The sequence below is a fragment of the Saimiri boliviensis genome, chromosome 15 (assembly GCF_048565385.1).
Source record: "Saimiri boliviensis isolate mSaiBol1 chromosome 15, mSaiBol1.pri, whole genome shotgun sequence".
In the NCBI taxonomy this organism is placed as follows: Eukaryota; Metazoa; Chordata; class Mammalia; order Primates; family Cebidae; genus Saimiri; species Saimiri boliviensis.
Genome location: NC_133463.1, coordinates 11,628,207 through 11,646,521, shown reverse-complemented (window position 1 = coordinate 11,646,521; position 18,315 = coordinate 11,628,207). Strand labels below are relative to the sequence as shown.

General features: G+C 38.5%; 1 protein-coding gene across 1 annotated transcript; it reads left to right on the top strand.

Moving 5' to 3' along the window:
• The first annotated feature begins 1,690 nt into the window (after window positions 1–1,690).
• Window positions 1,691–11,227, top strand: CYP7A1 (cytochrome P450 family 7 subfamily A member 1). The gene is made up of 6 exons (XM_003935515.2): window positions 1,691–1,835; window positions 3,726–3,966; window positions 5,009–5,595; window positions 6,886–7,016; window positions 8,894–9,069; window positions 9,647–11,227. The coding sequence occupies exons 1-6, from the start codon at window positions 1,756–1,758 to the stop codon at window positions 9,944–9,946; spliced, it is 1,515 nt and encodes a 504-aa protein (XP_003935564.1). The 5' UTR covers window positions 1,691–1,755; the 3' UTR covers window positions 9,947–11,227.
• Window positions 11,228–18,315: the final 7,088 nt, after the last annotated feature.

Below are 18,315 nucleotides of genomic sequence, written 5' to 3'. Positions count from 1 at the left end.
AGCTGTATTTTTAAAAGATATATTAATTTGTAAAAAACTCATCTGTCTAAATAATATGCACAAAGCCCCCCAGAAACCTAGATTCTAAGAAAAATCTATGTACTGCCTACAATGATTGATATTAATAATTAAAATGATAAATACACAAAAGATATATGATCTCTATTTAAAAAGGCAAAAAAAAAAAAAACCCAGAAAACAAAACCCCATGAAATAAATCTATGAAGTCTATAGCCAAAACTGGAAACAACCCTCATGTCCATCAATAGGAAATCAGTTAAATAAATTATAGTACATTTATCCAATGGAAGATTAAACACATATTCAAAATAATTATTTATACATATTTATATATATGAATATAGGAAGAGGATACCATGTGTGTGTACATATATATATATATATATATATATATATATATACATATATATACACACACACAGTACTCTTGCCCCACTTCTTGTCTTTTGTCTTAACTCTGTGAATTCACATTCACTCTGCTTCAGTAGGACACTCCCTTCTTTCTGGTTCTTAGACTCACCAAGTTGATCCTTGACTCAGGACATTGCCTCCTCTTTCTGGAATATCTTTCCTTCTGATATTCAGACGAGTAGTCCTTGTCATTCAAATCTCAAATGTCACATCTTCGGATAACCTTTCTCTGATCATCATATCTAAAGCTGTCCTCATTCCCCCATAGTGTTCTATAACCTGTTTGTTTTTTTCATAACATGTATTTTATTATTCCTTTCTTCACTGGAATAGTTTCCATTAGATTAGGGAACCTGCCTCTCTTGTTAATGCCTGTGACTAGAATACTTTTGAAAAGTTCTTGCCATGTAATAAATGCTCAACTAATATTTTTGGGTATACGGAAATAAAGTTTGGAAGAATATATGCCGAACAGTTAATAGTGGTCACTTCTGAGTAGAGGAGCAGTATGGTGGGGAAATTATTAACAGATGTTCACTTTCCACCAAGATACGTTTAAGTCTTGGCTTACTTGAAATGAAATGTATCATTTTAACAATTAGAAAAATTAATAACCATATTTTAATTACAAAAATGATAGTTAAAATTTTGATGCTTCCAATAAGCTATATTTATCTAAAGGATGTACTTATGTAGAATACTCTCTTGAGGGTGTTAGGTAAGTAACATGTTACTATATGTAGTAAAATATCTATGACTTTATAAAAGCACTGAAACATGAAGCAACAGGAATGTTTTTCCCAGTTCTCTTTCCTCTGAACTTGATCACCATCTCTCTGGCAAAGCATTTAAATTAATTCTTCTTTAAAGTTAACAAGACCAAATTATAAGCTTGATGAATAACTCATGCTTATTTTTCTTTAAATTATTGTATTTTATATACTTACTAGCTATGCCTATCTTGAACAGGCTTATTGGTTCTTTTTACACACACCAAACTTGTAATATTAGCTGTTGTCCCCAGGTCCGAATGTTAAGTCAACATATATTTGAGAGACCTTCAACTTATCAAGTATTGCAGGTCTCTGATTGCTTTGGAACCACTTCTGATACCTGTGGACTTAGTTCAAGGCCAGTTACTACCATTTTTTTTTCTAGTAGAATGAACAAATGGCTAATTGTTTGCTTTGGTCAACCAAGCTCAAGTTAATGGGTCTGGGTACTATGTATATAAAAAGCCTAGCTTGAGTCTCTGTTCAGTGACATTCTTGCCTTTCTAATCAGAGATTTTCTTCCTCAGAGATTTTGGCCTAGATTTACAAAATGTTGACCATATCTTTGATTTGGGGGATTGCTATAGCAGCATGCTGTTGTCTATGGCTTATTCTTGGAATAAGGAGAAGGTAAGAAATGTTTTATCTTTAAATTACTCTTTAATTCATACATTTATTTTTTTAAACCTTCGTTATTACACAGCAAATTTGGTTTTTTATACTTACGCATATTAGCATTATCTTCCTTATTTTTTAAAATGAAAAATTTAATTTGAATTTTAAAATATCTTTTTTACTATATCTAACAAAATATATGCTGACAGCTTCCCTTTTTAGTATCAGCATATACCAGTGGTAATATGTAAATGTATATTGCTGTTAAACATAACTGACAGAAATTTTATAAGGTCTCTGTGTACATTTATATGTGTATCTAAAGAGGAAGCCCAATTAGTAAGGATAGAAGTAGCAAGTAAGAATCTGCAACGGAAAGGATTACTTTCTATCACATGACTTCAGTAGATACTCTCACTAAATAAATGCTCTCTTCTAAGCTCATTCTTGTGCATCATATAGATTCAACCTAAGCCTGGACAAGAGCATAGAGCCTGAGCTGATCATTCTGTTACTGTTTTTAAATCAATGTTAATCAACTGTGGTGAACTGGGAAACTTTGCTAAGTGTATGTGACATCAATTTCACTTATTTACAATTGGTTCAAGAATGCAAAAAATACAAATGCCAGTCAGATCCAGAACCATAGTTTATTTAACGTTTTTTTTTTTTTTTTTTTTTTTTTGAGACAGAGTCTTGCTCTGTCACCAGGCGCCAGGCTGGAGTGCAGTGGCGTGGTCTCGGCTCACTGCAACCTCTGTCTCCTGGATTCAAGCAATTCTCCTGCCTCAGCCTCCTGAGTATCTAGGACTACAGACATGCATCACCACACCCAGCTAATTTTTGTGTTTTATAGTAGAAACGAGGTTTCACCATGTTGGCCAGGATGGTCTCGATCTCTTGACCTCATGATCTGCCCGCCTTGGCCTCCCAAAGTGCTAGGATTACAGGCGTGAGCCACTGCACCCGGCATTTATTTAACTTCTAATTGGCTCAAGGAGTAATTGTGGGGAGGGCACATAGATATTCTCTGCTATGTCAACCTCAAAAAGAGAAGATCACCCCAAGAATATTTTCAGCTTTGTGGATTGCTATGTGTTGTCTACCTTTTGCAAGTTTGTCCTTTAAGGTATTTTAATTCAGGCCTGATAGTTTTTATTTTTAATTAAACTACTTATCTTCAAACTAAAAGAAGAAAAATAATTACTTTATACTGTATTCTGCTATCAAGAGGTACAGAAGTTTATGTTGGAAAATAAGTTTATATTTTCTAATAAAAACATTTTAAAAGAGCACTGAATTACAATAGATGATTCTGTCAGTGTTTATCTTACTCAATTTCATTTTATAATAAGCTAATTTCTCACATGAGATTCTTCTCTGAACCCTCCTTACAGAACAGTAATATCTTTAAACTATGAAGATTGTGCAAACTTCAATTCTGCAATCCTCTCCTATTCAGTGTTCTACATCCTTAAAGAAAATAATCAAAAGAAACATTTTGAGATATTTAGACAAAGTATGCTTAGCAAAAATATAAACACTAGAATGTAATTTTGTTTCCACATTCACAGCAAGAATCTTGTTGGACATGTAAATCCTTTCACCCGTATCATTGAGAAAAGTGCCGAGCACATAGTCACTTTGCTGACTGTACATATGGATGAAATGTATATATGGGCAGGTGTATGAATGGATGGATTTAGTAATCCTTTTCACCAACATATCATGTTACTAGGTTAATATAACCTATTGTCATAGTGAAGAGCAGGGTCCAGCTAACAAAATAAATATCAATAAACTATAGGGTTTCGAAGTTTGAAGTCAGTGAGAAAAATTTTATTATCGGATGTAAGTAAAAAACCAAATACATAATCAACCATGTCTATCATATGTGTCTGACAGGCAAACGGGTGAACCGCCTCTAGAGAATGGGTTGATTCCATACCTGGGCTGTGCTCTGCAATTTGGTGCTAATCCTCTTGAGTTCCTCAGAGCAAATCAAAGGAAACATGGTCATGTTTTTACCTGCAAACTAATGGGAAAATACGTCCATTTCATCACAAATCCCTTGTCATACCATAAGGTGTTGTGCCATGGAAAATATTTTGATTGGAAAAAATTTCACTTTGCTACCTCTGCAAAGGTAAGCAGTTTTGCATTAATATACCATTCTGTTTGTCTTCTACCTTTTTATGCACTGTTCTATTTAGAAATTTTGATGTACTTAGATTTAAAGACAAAGGTGTTGAAGAGAGTTATCTTTGTGTGGAGATTCTTAGAAACATAAATAAATTAAATTAGACATAGCTTCTTAGTAATAATCATTTAGAAAGTCAAAATAGGTATAGATTTGTCGTGTTAACCAACTAATGAGGGTGAAATAAACATTAAATGCTTTACTGAGACAGGTGACACTGTATGAGTAAGACAGATAAAAATTCATCACATCAGCAATGTCTATGCAACACCAAGAGTGCAAGTGATGGAAATCTAACATTCAACAATTGTCTTACCACACTTGTACCACACAGTGTTTCATTTTGCTAAGGAATGGCAAGATATTTTAACATCATTTAGATGTAATAAAAGAAACTCTGTTACTGAGGGAAAAAAACTAACAACTACTTACTTTTGGCAAATAAATATTGGTTTTGATCTTTGCGAATAAGTAACCTAAAGTTTGGTTAAAACACATCTACCGCCAAGCACAATGGAACACACCTGTAGTCCCAGATACTTGAGAGGCTGGGGCAGGAGGATCGCTTGAGCCCAGGAGTTTGAGGCTGCAGTGAGCTACCATTGCACCACTGCACTCTAGCCTGGGCAACAATGTGAGACTCCATCTCTAAAAGAAAAAGAAATCTACAAATAATATAAAAGATAACCAATGATTTTAAAACATTATCAATTAGTTTATGTGGAATAGGTGTAAATAAGAAGTAGTGTAAGAAATAAGAAATAGATGATTTGAGTGATCCAGGGGAGTTCCACTGAACTTGGCTTTAAAGGAAAGGTACAATTTGGCCATTTATTTGTAACTTGCTATGAAATTGTACAAGGGAAAGCCAATTTCCCACGTTTAACAAGTAAAGAACTGTGAAAGTATCTAATCCATTTTTCAGTCATTTACTCTGACTAGGTCAGGTTTAATTTCTTTTTTTTCTACACGTTTTATTTGCTGTCAGGCATTTGGGCATGGAAGCATTGATCCGAGGGATGGAAATACCACTGAAAACATAAACGACACTTTCATCAAAACCCTGCAGGGCAGTGCCTTGAATTCCCTCACAGAAAGCATGATGGAAAACCTCCAGCGTATCCTGAGACCTCCGGTCTTCTCTAACTCAAAGACCTCTGCCTGGGTGACAGAAGGGATGTATTCTTTCTGCTACCGAGTAATGTTTGAAGCTGGGTATTTAACCCTCTTTGGCAGAGATCTTACAAGTCAGGACACACAGAGAGCACGTATTCTAAACAACCTTGACAACTTCAAGCAATTCGACAAAGTCTTTCCAGCTCTGGTAGCAGGCCTCCCCATTCACATGTTTAGGACTGCACATAATGCCCGAGAAAAACTGGCAGAGAGCTTGAGGCACGAGAACCTCAAAAAGAGGGGAAACGTCTCAGAACTGGTCAGCCTGCGCATGTTTCTGAATGACACGTTGTCCACCTTCGATGACCTGGAGAAGGCCAAGACACACCTCGTGATCCTCTGGGCATCGCAAGCAAACACCATTCCAGCGACTTTCTGGAGTTTATTTCAAATGATTAGGTGACTAACACCCTATCCGTTTCTTTTTTTACTTTAGTAGAAAGTAGAAATTAAACCATTTTAACTTAAAGAAAAAAAGTCTCACAGTGCTTTCTCATGCCATCAATCAAGAACGTGACAATAATGCATGTTAGTGTTTACATGTATGAGTTCGTTCAGTCCTCACAAAAACATAGGCAGCTATGACTGATAAAAGTGTCTTAGAGAAACAAAGACAGTCCCAGAGAAAGAAATGTCATCCCAAGCCGCAGAGCTTGTAGGTACTGGTGTTGGGTCAATTCAGGCCACTTGGCCCAGCACACTTGCTCTTAATTCCATGCTGTTCCTCACGACGCTGACTTAAGTCCATAAATGCAGTTTTTATAAGTGATTCCTGATTTATGGACAACAATCAGGACAGTGACTATGCCTTCTTTATTAGTTCATTCACAGTTTATGTTTTCACTCAATTGGGAATTACTGTCTTTCTATTTATCTGACCAACTGTAAGAGCTATGAATCAATCATAATCTGTTATTATTGATAAGAGACTTAGCTAGGTTTTGCCTTTTAAAGCTGTATGTAACAGAAAAAACTGTAATAAGATATATTTTACATAACATGATTTCTCTCCAAAGTGTTAGTCTTTTGGGAATTTGAAATTACAATGATCTACTGAATAATTCCAATTAAATTGGATATTTAGTATCATGTAGACACAAAATTGGTATTCCATAGGTTTGGGAATGCCAAATTTCTATTGATGGCTGATGACTTTAGGTCTTATAAAATATTTTAAGACTTAATTTCAGATACAAGAACTTATTACTAATTTGTCACAAATGTTAACTATCTTCCAAAGTTATTACTTGAGAAAGCACATCCAGAATAAATTCCCATATTTACAGTAGGCATACAACATCAATTTAAAATCATAAAGGAAAATGTAGCCATATTTTATGATAATCTTGCAAATTCTTATCAAACATTTTGAGACTCAACTTACTGTAATATTTTTATGTAGCTCTCTAACCATGTCTAATCCTTATTAGAAACACTTATTTATAAAAGCCCTGATCAAAGTTTAACTTTTATGTAGCAAGGGCCTTTTAAGGCAGCAGTTCTTACTGATATCTAAGGACAGAAACACAATTACAAATACAGTAAATGCAAGCAGGAATATCCCTTTTCCTCCTCCCCTGGTATCTTCATCATCTAGTTAAAAGGAAGGGAAAAGGCCTAATTGTTTGCAGATCTCAGAGTATGGAAAAAGCTTATTTTCTGTACATCTTTTCTTTTAACTTTTAATAGGAACCCGGAAGCAATGAAAGCAGCCACTGAAGAAGTGAAAAGAACACTAGAGAATGCTGGTCAAAAAGTCAGCTTGGAAGGCAATCCTATTTGTTTGAGTCAAACGCAAATGAATGACCTGCCCGTACTAGGTGGGTACACTTGTTACGTTGCATTTCGTTTTCTATGTCCTACAAGTAACAATAATGACCAACATAAATTCCCTACTTCCTGAATTCTAGGCATTAAGCTAAGTATTTCACACGAGTTTTCTTGGTTAATCCTCACAACAATCCTGTGATTTGGGACTGTTACTATTTATTTGTATCAAGTGAGGAAACTGACATCTAGAGGTTAAGCTACAGCCAGGGTAGAATCAAACACATTGTTATGTGGGACTCTTGATGCTGTTCTCTCAACCACCACCCTGCACTGCCACACTATGTTTCTCATATTCCTCTTACCATTCCTCTTCCATTAATCTGATGGTTAATGGAAGCATATTAGTCATTTTCATAAAATGAAGGAGGGAAAAGAACCACTAAGAAACCACAATTGCCTGCGTGGATTGAGTGATGGAATTGAAGGTTCTTTGATTTTTCTTTGTTCTGCTTTTCTATATTTTGTAGTAATGAACAATATGATATTTTTATTTTTATTTACGTATTTTTTTTTTTTTTTTGAGACAAAGTCTCTTTCTGTGGCCCGGGCTGGAGTGCAATGGGCGATCTTGGCTCACTGCAGCCTCTGCCTCCTGGGTTCTCCTCTGCTTCCCAAGTAGCTGGGATTACAGGTGCATGCCATCACTCCCCGGCTAATCTTTGTATTTGTAGTAGAAACGGGTTTTATGGGCGGTTATGGGTTTCCCTAAAGTGCTGGGATTACAGACACAAGCCACCGCACCTTGACAACATGGTATGTTTATAGTAAGAAAGTTTACTTTTTTTGGATATTTTCTTTAAGGAGGCAGGAAGCTTTAGGTTCCATGTTGGGTCTGACTTGGGAGACTTTGCACATGTCACTTCTCTTTTGGGGGCCTTACTTTTCTAATCTGAAAAACAAAATGCTAACCTGCTGGGATTTTATACACAATCACGTAATGACCACCCTAAAATACGACAGTTGAGGGGCAAGGCTAAAAGGCTAGGCTGGACCTCTTGTGAGCTCTCTATATTTCAGCCATTTTCAGCTTGGTTCTTTTCGTCCCTTTATGCCTTTACCAGGCAGCAGGGATTGCCACACAACATCAGATAGTACATGGATAAAAATAGGTTCTTGTAAATGTTAAACTGAAGCTACATTAAATGTCTAAAAAAAAAGTATATATCAGTGCTATCAGTATATTAAATCTCAGAAGTAATAAACTGAATAATTTACATAAGATGGTTACTGATTTTTCCAATTTTAGTAGATGATTACTTTTCTATAAAATGATGAAAGTTTGTTTTCCAATTATTACCCAGACAATTATCTCTAATCCAACAATTATTATTAACTCAGATGATCAGATTTAAAAATACATTCAGGCCAGGTGTGGTGGCTCATGCCTGTAATCAAAGCACTTGGAGGCTGAGGTGGGTGCATCACTTAAGCCTAGAAGTTCAAGAGCAGCTTCGGCAATGTAGCAAAACCCTGTCTCTACAAACAATAAATAAAAAAAAGCTATCTGGGCGTGGTGGCAAATGCCTATAGTGGCAGCTACTCGGGGGCCTGTGGAGGGTGGATCACTTGAGCTTGGGAGGTTGAGGCTGCAGTGAGTCAGGATCATGCCGCTGCACTGCAGCCTGGGCAGTAGAATGAGACCCTGGATAAAAGCAAAAACAAAAATTAGAAAAAATCAGACACAGTTGAATCATTGATAAAAGCCTAAGGGTCAGAGAAAGAAAGTTTGGGAAATTTGCATCTTATCAGCATCCCATAGCCTGTTCATCTTTGTGTTATGGGTTGCCAGGTTGCATGTATTTCAGACTCTATATTATGTGACCCTCAAATACTTGATTTGTTCTTCTCTTCTCTTCTAAACATTTAGATAGTATAATCAAGGAGTCGCTGAGGCTTTCCAGTGCCTCCCTCAACATCCGGACAGCTAAGGAGGATTTCACTTTGCTCCTTGAGGACGGTTCCTACAACATCCGAAAAGATGACATCATAGCTCTTTATCCACAGTTAATGCACTTAGATCCAGAAATCTACCCAGACCCTTCTGTAAGTCCCTGTTCATTGAAGTTCAATATCCAGGTGATAGTTACCTAGATCTAAATAAAGAGGAAATTTACAATGATAGAATTGATTTGATTATTGTAGTCATAGGGATTGTCCCCTTAATTGTGTTAAATATTCAAGTATTTTGAAAAATTTAGATAATGGCCTGAATTTTTATTTTTAGTCCTGATATTTGCCATCATATAGTCTTTGCTAGATGCTATTTGCAGTCATGATATTAAATGCCTTTTTTTTTTTCTTAAGAAGCTCCTTCTCCCAAATCCAGGAAATTAGAGGCTAACATATTGATTCTTCTAGTTTCTTCTGGGAACTCTTCTTTCTCTAGCTCTGCCTCACTAAGGAACTAATTGTTCAAGCTGGATAGGAGGTATCAGAAGACTTCCTGAGCTCAGAAAGCTCCAGTTCCTTTTTACTTTCTGATTCAATGTGGAATATTAGCTAAATCACTAATGGAGTAGATCTAAAAAGAAAATTACTCTTTGGAGCTTCCAGGTTGAGAAAGAGATACATTTCTTTAAAACTAACTTAAAGACTTGTTTTCTTTGTATTTTTATTGCAGACTTTTAAATATGATCGGTATCTTGATGAAAATGGGAAGACAAAGACTACCTTCTATCGTAATGGACTCAAGTTAAAGTGTTACTACATGCCCTTTGGGTCAGGAGCTACAATATGTCCTGGAAGATTGTTCGCTATCCATGAAATCAAGCAATTTTTGATTCTGATGCTTTCTTATTTCGAACTGGAGCTTGTGGAGGGCCAAGCTAAATGTCCACCTTTGGACCAGTCCCGGGCAGGCCTGGGAATTTTGCCACCATTGAATGATATTGAGTTTAAATATAAATTCAAGCATTTGTGAATACATGGCTGAAATAAGAAGACACTAGGTGACATTACAGGACTGCAAAACATCATCACTATACAGTCCCTTTGGACAAATGCATTTAGTGGTGGTAGAAATGATTTGCCAGGTCCAATGCTGTTCACCAGTGCTTGCTTGTGAATCTTAACATTTTGCTGACAGTTTCCAGATGCTATCACAGACTGTGCTAGTGAAAAGAACTAGTTTCTAGGAGCACAAGAATTTGTTTTCATTTGTGTAAGTCCATGAATATTCATATAGCCACAGATTGAATTTTAATATTTTCAGAGGAAAACACCTTTATTTTTTTTTTTCATAATGAAGTTACACATTCCAGCCAGGTGTGGTAGCAGGCACCTGTAGTCTTAGCTACTTGTCAGGCCAAAGAATGAGGATGGCTTGAGCCTAGGAGTTCAAAACAGCCTGGACAGCTTATTGAGACCCCGTCTCTAATAAAATGTACTCTAATTGGCAGACTTTTTTTCCTAAGGAAACTGCTTTATTTTTATAAAACTGCCCAACAATTATGGAAAATGTTCAAATTCACGTTTTAGTGAAAATACATTTTTTTTTGACTAAATGGTGGGGTTTTGTTGGGTATGATCATATATCATAAAGGATATTTCAAATGATAAGTTATGTCTTTTGATAAAAAGGAAATTTTTTCTACTTTTTCTATATCCAAAATTTAGGGCTTTAAAAATGATAATCTTGATTTACCCAAAACACTAAAGGTGACTTTAATATTTTCCATTTATGTTTTAACTTATTGTTGCTGAAAACTCTATTTCAGGTTTTAACTATCTTCTCTATTTTTTTAATTTCATATTAATGAGAAAAGTTTTTCAGAGATTAAGAAAGGCAGTTTTTCTGTCATTATTAAATACACATTATCACTGAAAATATGTAGCTTTCATGTGATATGTTTTAAAGTTAAAACTGGATGGAAATAACCATTTGAAAGCCTTGGTTATGAAACGTGAGGAGTGTATTAAGTGCAGCTTGACATTATGTTTTGTTTAAGTGGTTTTTATTGCTAAATGACTTGCAGATGAAGAAACACTAAGGCGATCTGAGTGTTTAAATCCTGTGTACAACAGTGCCTTGATAAAATATTTTAAGTACGAGTTATCAGCTATATGTCAATTGATATTTCTGTGTAGTATTTATACATAAATTATATTTACCTTTTTGCTTATATTACAAATATTAAGAAAATATTCTGACATTCGATAATTTTGAAATGGTTCGTTTTCCAGAAATAAAAGTATAAATCTATGTGTATTTATGTATTTATTTATTTTATTTTATTTTTAGATAGGGTCTCACCCTGTTGCCCAGGCTGGAGTGCAGTGGTGCAATCTCAGCTCACTGCACCTACCACCTCCTGGGTTCAAGCAATTCTCTTGCTTCAGCCTCCTGAGCTGGGACTACAGGCACGTGTCACCATGCCCACCTAATTTTTATATTTTTATAGAGATGTGGTTTCACCATGTTGGCCAGGCTGGTCTTGAACTCCTGACCTCAGGTGATCTGTCTGCCTCAGCCTCCCAAAGTTCTGGGATGACAGGCAAGCGCCACCAAGCCTGGCCAAATCTATGTGTTTTTAATTTTGAATTATTCAGAGTATTTAAAACATTCATCAACTGATAAGCTAAACTACAACAGTTTTATTCATGATTCATTCAAAAAACTCATATTTTCCAATATTCCAAAAATATTCAAAGTAATAATTTACTCGAAAATCTCCCTCCTCATACTACATAAAATGTATTAAAACTTTTCACCTTGCTATTTAATATTACCATAGATTTATCCCTTAAGTAGGTTATTTTTTATATTAAGAAAATTAAGCCGGGCGCGGTGGCTCAAGCCTGTAATCCCAGCACTTTGGGAGGCCGAGGTGGGTGGATCGTGAGGTCAAGAGATCGAGACCATCCTGGTCAACATGGTGAAACCCCGTCTCTACTAAAAATACAAAAAATTAGCTGGGCATGGCGGCACGTGCCTGTAATCCCAGCTACTCAGGAGGCTGAGGCAGGAGAATTGCCTGAACCCAGGAGGCGGAGGTTGCGGTGAGCCGAGATCGTGCCATTGCACTCCAGCCTGGGTAACAAGAGAGAAGCTCTGCTTCAAAAAAAAAAAAAAAAAAAAAAGAAGAAGAAAGAAAATTAAAGTCATTTAGATATGGTTCAAGATTAGCAAAATCTATTTTATAGTGAATGGTTATAAACTAAATTTCTAATGTGGTTTCCGTATGGATTTTATGACTTTTTGAATGCATCCCACATCTTTCCATGTGTTTTCTTGGATAGCAAGGGTTGGCAACTGATAGCCCATGGACCAAAAGGTCTCTGCCTCTGTTTTTGTGCAGCCTGAATGTTGAGAATGGATTTTACATTTTTTAGTGGTTAGAAAAAATATTTAAAAAATAAGAATCTTTTATGATATGTGAAAAGTATATGAAATTCAGACTTCCACACCCATCAGGCAAGTTTTATTGGGATGCAGCGTGCCCACTGTTTGCATTCTTGTCTATGCCTGCTGTTGGCGATGCCACTGTGGAGCTGAGCAGTTGCAACAGGGGGCATGTGGCCACAAAGCCTGATACATTTAAAATCTCATTCTTTACAGAAAATGTTTGCCAATCCCTGTTGCATAGCAATTCCAAAGGCTATTTCGTACTATAATTTTATTAATTAAAAAAAGTATAAATGCATTGGTATATGAAGTATTTTGCCTTTTTAGAATAAAGCATGTGAGGAGACTACATTTAAAAAGCCATGGATATAACTTTATTTTAGACAATATTAAGTTAGACTGTTACTGGAGATGAAACCATTCCATTTAGGAAAGAGATTTTTATTTTAAAAAAAGCAGCTAACTTAAAGACATTACAATAACCTGTTGCAAGATTAAACAAACCTGGGAGGGCGAGGTATTCATGGTTAAATCCATTCAGATTCCCATACGCCAGGGCCAGGTGACTACTCCACGTGCCAGGCGCCATCCCTTCAGAGCCTCAAGAGTCCTCTGAGATTTGTGTTACTATTATCTCTATGTCACAAAAGAGAAAGGCAGAACTCCAGATAGGTTAAGTCGCTGGCTCAAGGTCACAATGCTGACAGGTGTGAGAGCTGGGTAGACTGGGATCCGGGTTGTTCCGACTCAGAGCCAGCACTCTTCCTCATGTGGCGAGACCAGGTGACAGACCGTCTTGACTCAGGTCATTGAAAAGATATGCCACAGCAAACAAAATCCATGCCACTCTGCTCCTGAATCCTCACTGATTGGAAGGATCACTTGGTCAGAGTGTGGGGCACTGCAGCTGCCAGGCCTCGGAAGGTCAGGAAGGAGACTGACTCTAGCTGAGAGCTGGTGGAGAGCCACAGCATAACCAAACACATTACCCTGTGTTCACCCTCACGTAGGATGCTGTCTCTTCATCTCACCAACACCTTGGAGTTAATTGTGTAATTTCTTGGTGCTTCTCTTAGGCTCATTGTTACGCATTTTTGAGGCAATGGGCTTAATTAAGGCTTCAGCCTTGTCTTACAAGTAGAAAATGGCATACAGGTTCTCCCCAGCATCATCTCCATACCACCTTGGTTGACATCACCTCAGAGGCTCGGGCCTTCAAAGTGAGGTCAAGACAGCAGCACTGATGCTGCACAGACTATTCACAGGCTATTTAATGTCCTCCAGTCTCAGCTCTCATTCTGGTTAGAAACTGATGTTTGGTAAAGGAGAGGTGATTTTTGTTTAAAGCGTTGCTCATCAAGTTATAAGGCCTGATCTACAAACCTCCTCTCTGCCCATGAAATGCTGTATCCACTGAACTAACAGATATGTTAAGGACTAACAGATATGTTAGAACTAACAGATATGTTAAGACCTACCTTCCAAATGCTGGCATGAGTTTCATAGACTCCACAAAGTCCATTTCTTCATCTGTTAAGCTACATATGAAAAAATAATGAACAACTAAAATTAATGAATGAAAAATAAAAATACTGACCAGGTGTGATGGCTTACACTTGCAATCCTAGCACTTTGCGAGGGCAAAGCGTGTGGATCACTTGAGGTCAGGATTCGAGACCAGCCTGGCCAACATGGTGAAACCTCGTTTCTACTAAAAATAGAAATATTAGCCAGGTGTAGTGGCACATGCCTGTGATCCCAGTTACTCAGGAGGCTGAGGCAGGAGAATCACTTGAACCTGGGAGGTGGAGTTTGCAATGAGCAAAGATTGTGCCACTGAACCCCAGCCTGGGTGACAAAGCAAGACTTTGTCTCAAAAAATAAATAAATAAAAAGTAAAAAATAACAATATTCATAAACTTCACTCCCCACTTTTATTGGAAAAACTGCACTCACAGTCTTTGGTATCCTCAATTCCATTTTGAAGAACTATTTCTCATTGAAAGTTATCCAGCCATCGGTGGCAAAGTTAATTAGAATATAGATTTGACACTTAACAATTCTGGAGCAATTTATCATGGATTAAATAAATGACAGTGTCAAGAATTAGAACAACTTGTTTGAGAGAATTTATGAGAGAAGTGAGAGATTACAGGAGAAGGGCTGATCAGCTTCTCATCTGCTATTTTGCGGAATTTTAATCCATGAAAAACAGTTCAAGAACACAGTGAATCAGTTTCACCTAGATTCATCCTAATATTTTGCCACATTTGTCTTTACTCAGAAAGATGGTTTGAAAAGTAATTTCAGTTAAGGCTTTCGTATTTAATTTCCTTTCAAGTTTTCAATTTGGGGTTTTGTCTCTGGCTCCCGTAATTATTTGGAGAAGAGCAAGGAATGGTGGGGGTGGGGGAAGCAGGAGGGGGTTGATGCGATATTATCTTCTTCCCTACTATCAAAAATAAGATATCTAAATGGAACCTTTGTTTCTCTTGATTTTCTGGCAAGAAAAAATGTAAAGCTCAAACTCCACTGGAAACAGAAATTATTATTTTAAAACACAAAAATATATGCATGCAGGAAAATATGTACAGGAAAATACTTTTCCTCCCAGTTTTTCTCAGAGTGTGTTGGTGAGAAGATGGTTGGGGGTCGATGAAGGAACACAGGGACATCATCTCAGTGAAACACTCAGTGCTTCAGGTAACAGCGTGCCAGGGTCACAGCAAGGTATCGGAGTGAGGTCAGGTGTCCCTGGGAGTGCTTTGGCCACAGACATAGGCAATCGAGCAGAGCCAGCAGTTTCTCAGAAACTTGGCTGTAAGTACCTTCATCAGTTCCCTGGAGTAATTCCAGAAAGTGGTAGTTCCCCAAGGAGGGCAGTCATATTTTATTCAACTGCATAGCCCACCAAAGCTTCCAACTGATGCCTTAAATGCAGCGAGAGCTCAAGCAGTTGAGGACAGTGATGGAATAAGTGTGTTATTTGTGCAGAGGTGTTGAGCACTTAGGGGTTCTCTGTTTTTCTTCTTAGTCTGGGCTCTAGTGAGTTGCAAACACTTTGGCTGCTTTACTAGCAGGCTTTTTTTTTTTTTTTTGCTTCTCTGTATTGATCTCTCACTCTATTGAAATATTGAGAAAGAGTTACACACAGAATTGAGAACACAGCTGGTTAGTGCTCAGGCCCACGCTGCGTGACAAGGCAGGTTCACTATTTGCTAAAACAAAGTGGAGGTGGTGAAGGCGTCAGCTGAGCAGGCTGCTGACGGGGCTCCGAGACACAGAGGGGTGGGCCCCACTGGCACAGTCACTAGACCGGCACAGGGCAGAGGCCAGCGGGGAAGCAGAGAGTCTTCTTTATCCCTCAATCCAGTCATTAATTTACTGCATCTCCCATTCATTTTCTATTCTTTATTAAAGGAAGCGTCAGAAATGTTCAGCCTGCTGAAGGTCTAAGCCTGCTTCTGGTTCCAGTCAGGACTTTGCTTTGAGGCACAATGAAGAAACCCATTCATTGCACAGTTTTCCAGGGCTGGAGGGTGGCTCCATAATGCTGGCCACCTGTTAGATTTCTCCTTTCATTATAATTAGGCCAAGCAATTTGTCTTATAATAATGTAAGCTTATTTCCAAAGAAATAGTGTCAGGATGTATGACTTCTTTCCAGTCAACCATGTTTAAATGGTCCCCAATGTATAAGCAGTAGGTTTCAAAGATTCACTCTTGAATAAAATATTTGGGACTCAGAAATTTTATTGAAGAAATTATGTTATAAATGGGACATAGGTTCCCAGAGCAATAAACAGAAGTCTGTAGAACCCATAATATCATGAGTCACTCTGTTTTGAATAAGTTTACAAAGCAAAAGTAAAGAAGGGAGAGAACCCACAGTTGAAATACGAATATTTTAACTTGATTAAGAACTAGTCTTAATTTATCTTGAAAACAGATGTCTTAAAAGAGGATGGGAGATGGAGCATGAAGATTCTGAAGGAGTCATTTAGGTATTTTCAAAGGAGGCACTTTCAGAGGAGGTGATTTAGAATCACAGAGTCTTCAAGTTATAGATAAATGCAACTCCCTTATTTTGTAGCTGAGGAAAACAAGAGACAGAAGACTATTGCTCATCTTACTTCAAAGCTTATCCTTTTATTTATTTCAAAGCTTATCCTTTTACCTCAAAGATTATCCTTTCATTCAGCTTTGCCAGTAAAGGCAGGAAGGTGGAGGGGAGGGGGCAGACGGCCCCACACAGAGGAATTTGAGGAACTGGGAAAGAGCAGTGTATTCGCCTGAGTAGGTGACTTCAACAGCCAACACGCATCTTCTCAGGCTTCTGGAGGCTGGAGAGTCTAAGATCAAGGTGCTGGCCAGTTTAGTTTCTCATAAGGCCTCTCTCCTTGGTGTGCACATGGCCGCCTTCTCCTTGTCCCTGCACACCGTCTTTTCTCTTTGAGCAGGCATCTCCAGTGTCACTTCCTTTTCTTATAAGGACACTGGGCCGGGCGTGGTGGCTCAAGCCTGTAATCCCAGCACTTTGGGAGGCTGAGGCAGGAGGATCACGAAGTCAAGAGATCGAGACCATCCTGGCCAAACATGGTGAAACCCCGTCTCTACTAAAAATACAAAAATTAGCTGCACGTGGTGGTGCGCACCTGTAGTCCCAGCTACTTGGGAGGCTGAGGAAGGAGAATTGTTTGAACTCGGGAGGCGGAGGTCGCAGTGAGCTGAGATCGTGCTACTGCACTCCAGCCTGGCTCCTGGTGACAGAGCAAAACTCTGTCTCAAGAAAAAAAAAAAAAAAAAGGACACGGATCCTGTTAGATTAGGGCCCCACTCTTGTGACCTCACGTAATCATAATTACTCTTTAAAGGTCTAGTCACATTCTGAGGTACTGGCGATTTGGGCTTCAGCATACAAATTTGAGGGGAACAAATTCAGCCTATGGCATGCAGAGAGAGTGGAAAAAAGCAAGAAGAAAGTTAAAGAGGCTGCAGTACTATTAAGGTGCCAAATGGACAGAGCAGGGCCCACTGAGCAGTGGCGGGGAAGAAGGGAGCTGGGGCTTCTGCTGGTTCCTGAATCAGCCTGACTGTGTGTGTGTGTGTGCGCGTGTGCGCGTGTGCGTGTGTGTGCGTGTGTGCGCATGTGCGTGTGTGCGTGCATGCGTGTGTGCATGTGATTGCGTGTGTGCGTGCGTGCATGTGCGCGTGCGTGTGCGCGTGTGCGTGCAGGTGCGTGCGTGTGTGCGTGTGTGCGTGGGTGTGTGTGCGTGCCTGCGTGTGCGTGCGTGCGTGTGTGCGTGTGCGTGCGTGCGTGCGCGTGCGTGTGTGCGTGTGTGTGTGTGTAAAAGAGCCTCAATTCTCACCCTCATGCATTTCACTTTTACTTCAGGGCTAGAAACACCACTGCCACTCCACACAGACTGAATTGACGTTTCTTGAAAGAAGACATGCAAAGTGCCAAGAAGCATAGAAAAAGAGGCTCAATAGCTCCAATCATCAGAAAAAAGCAAATCGAAACCGCAATGAGGCATCACCTCCTCCCTGCTAGAGTGGCTGTCATCAAAAAGATAAGAGACAAAAAGGTTCCCAACAAGGGTGTGGAGTGAAATGAACGCTTATGCACTGCTGCTGGGAAGGTAAATTAGTACAGCCATTGTGAAAAGAAGTCTGGAAGTTCCTCAGAAATTAAAAATAGAGCTACCATGTGATCCAGCAATCCCACTTCTGAGTGTATTCCCAAAGGAAACGAAAGCGGTATCAAGAGATACCTACACTCCCACGCCGCAGCATTAATCACAAGAGCCAAGATATGGAAACAAGCCAGGTGTCCCTGGGTGGCTGCGTGGAAAAAGACGCTGTGGTGTGTACATATGATGGAATCTTATTATTCAGCCACGAAACAAGGAAACACCGCCATTTGGGAAAATACGGAGGAACCTA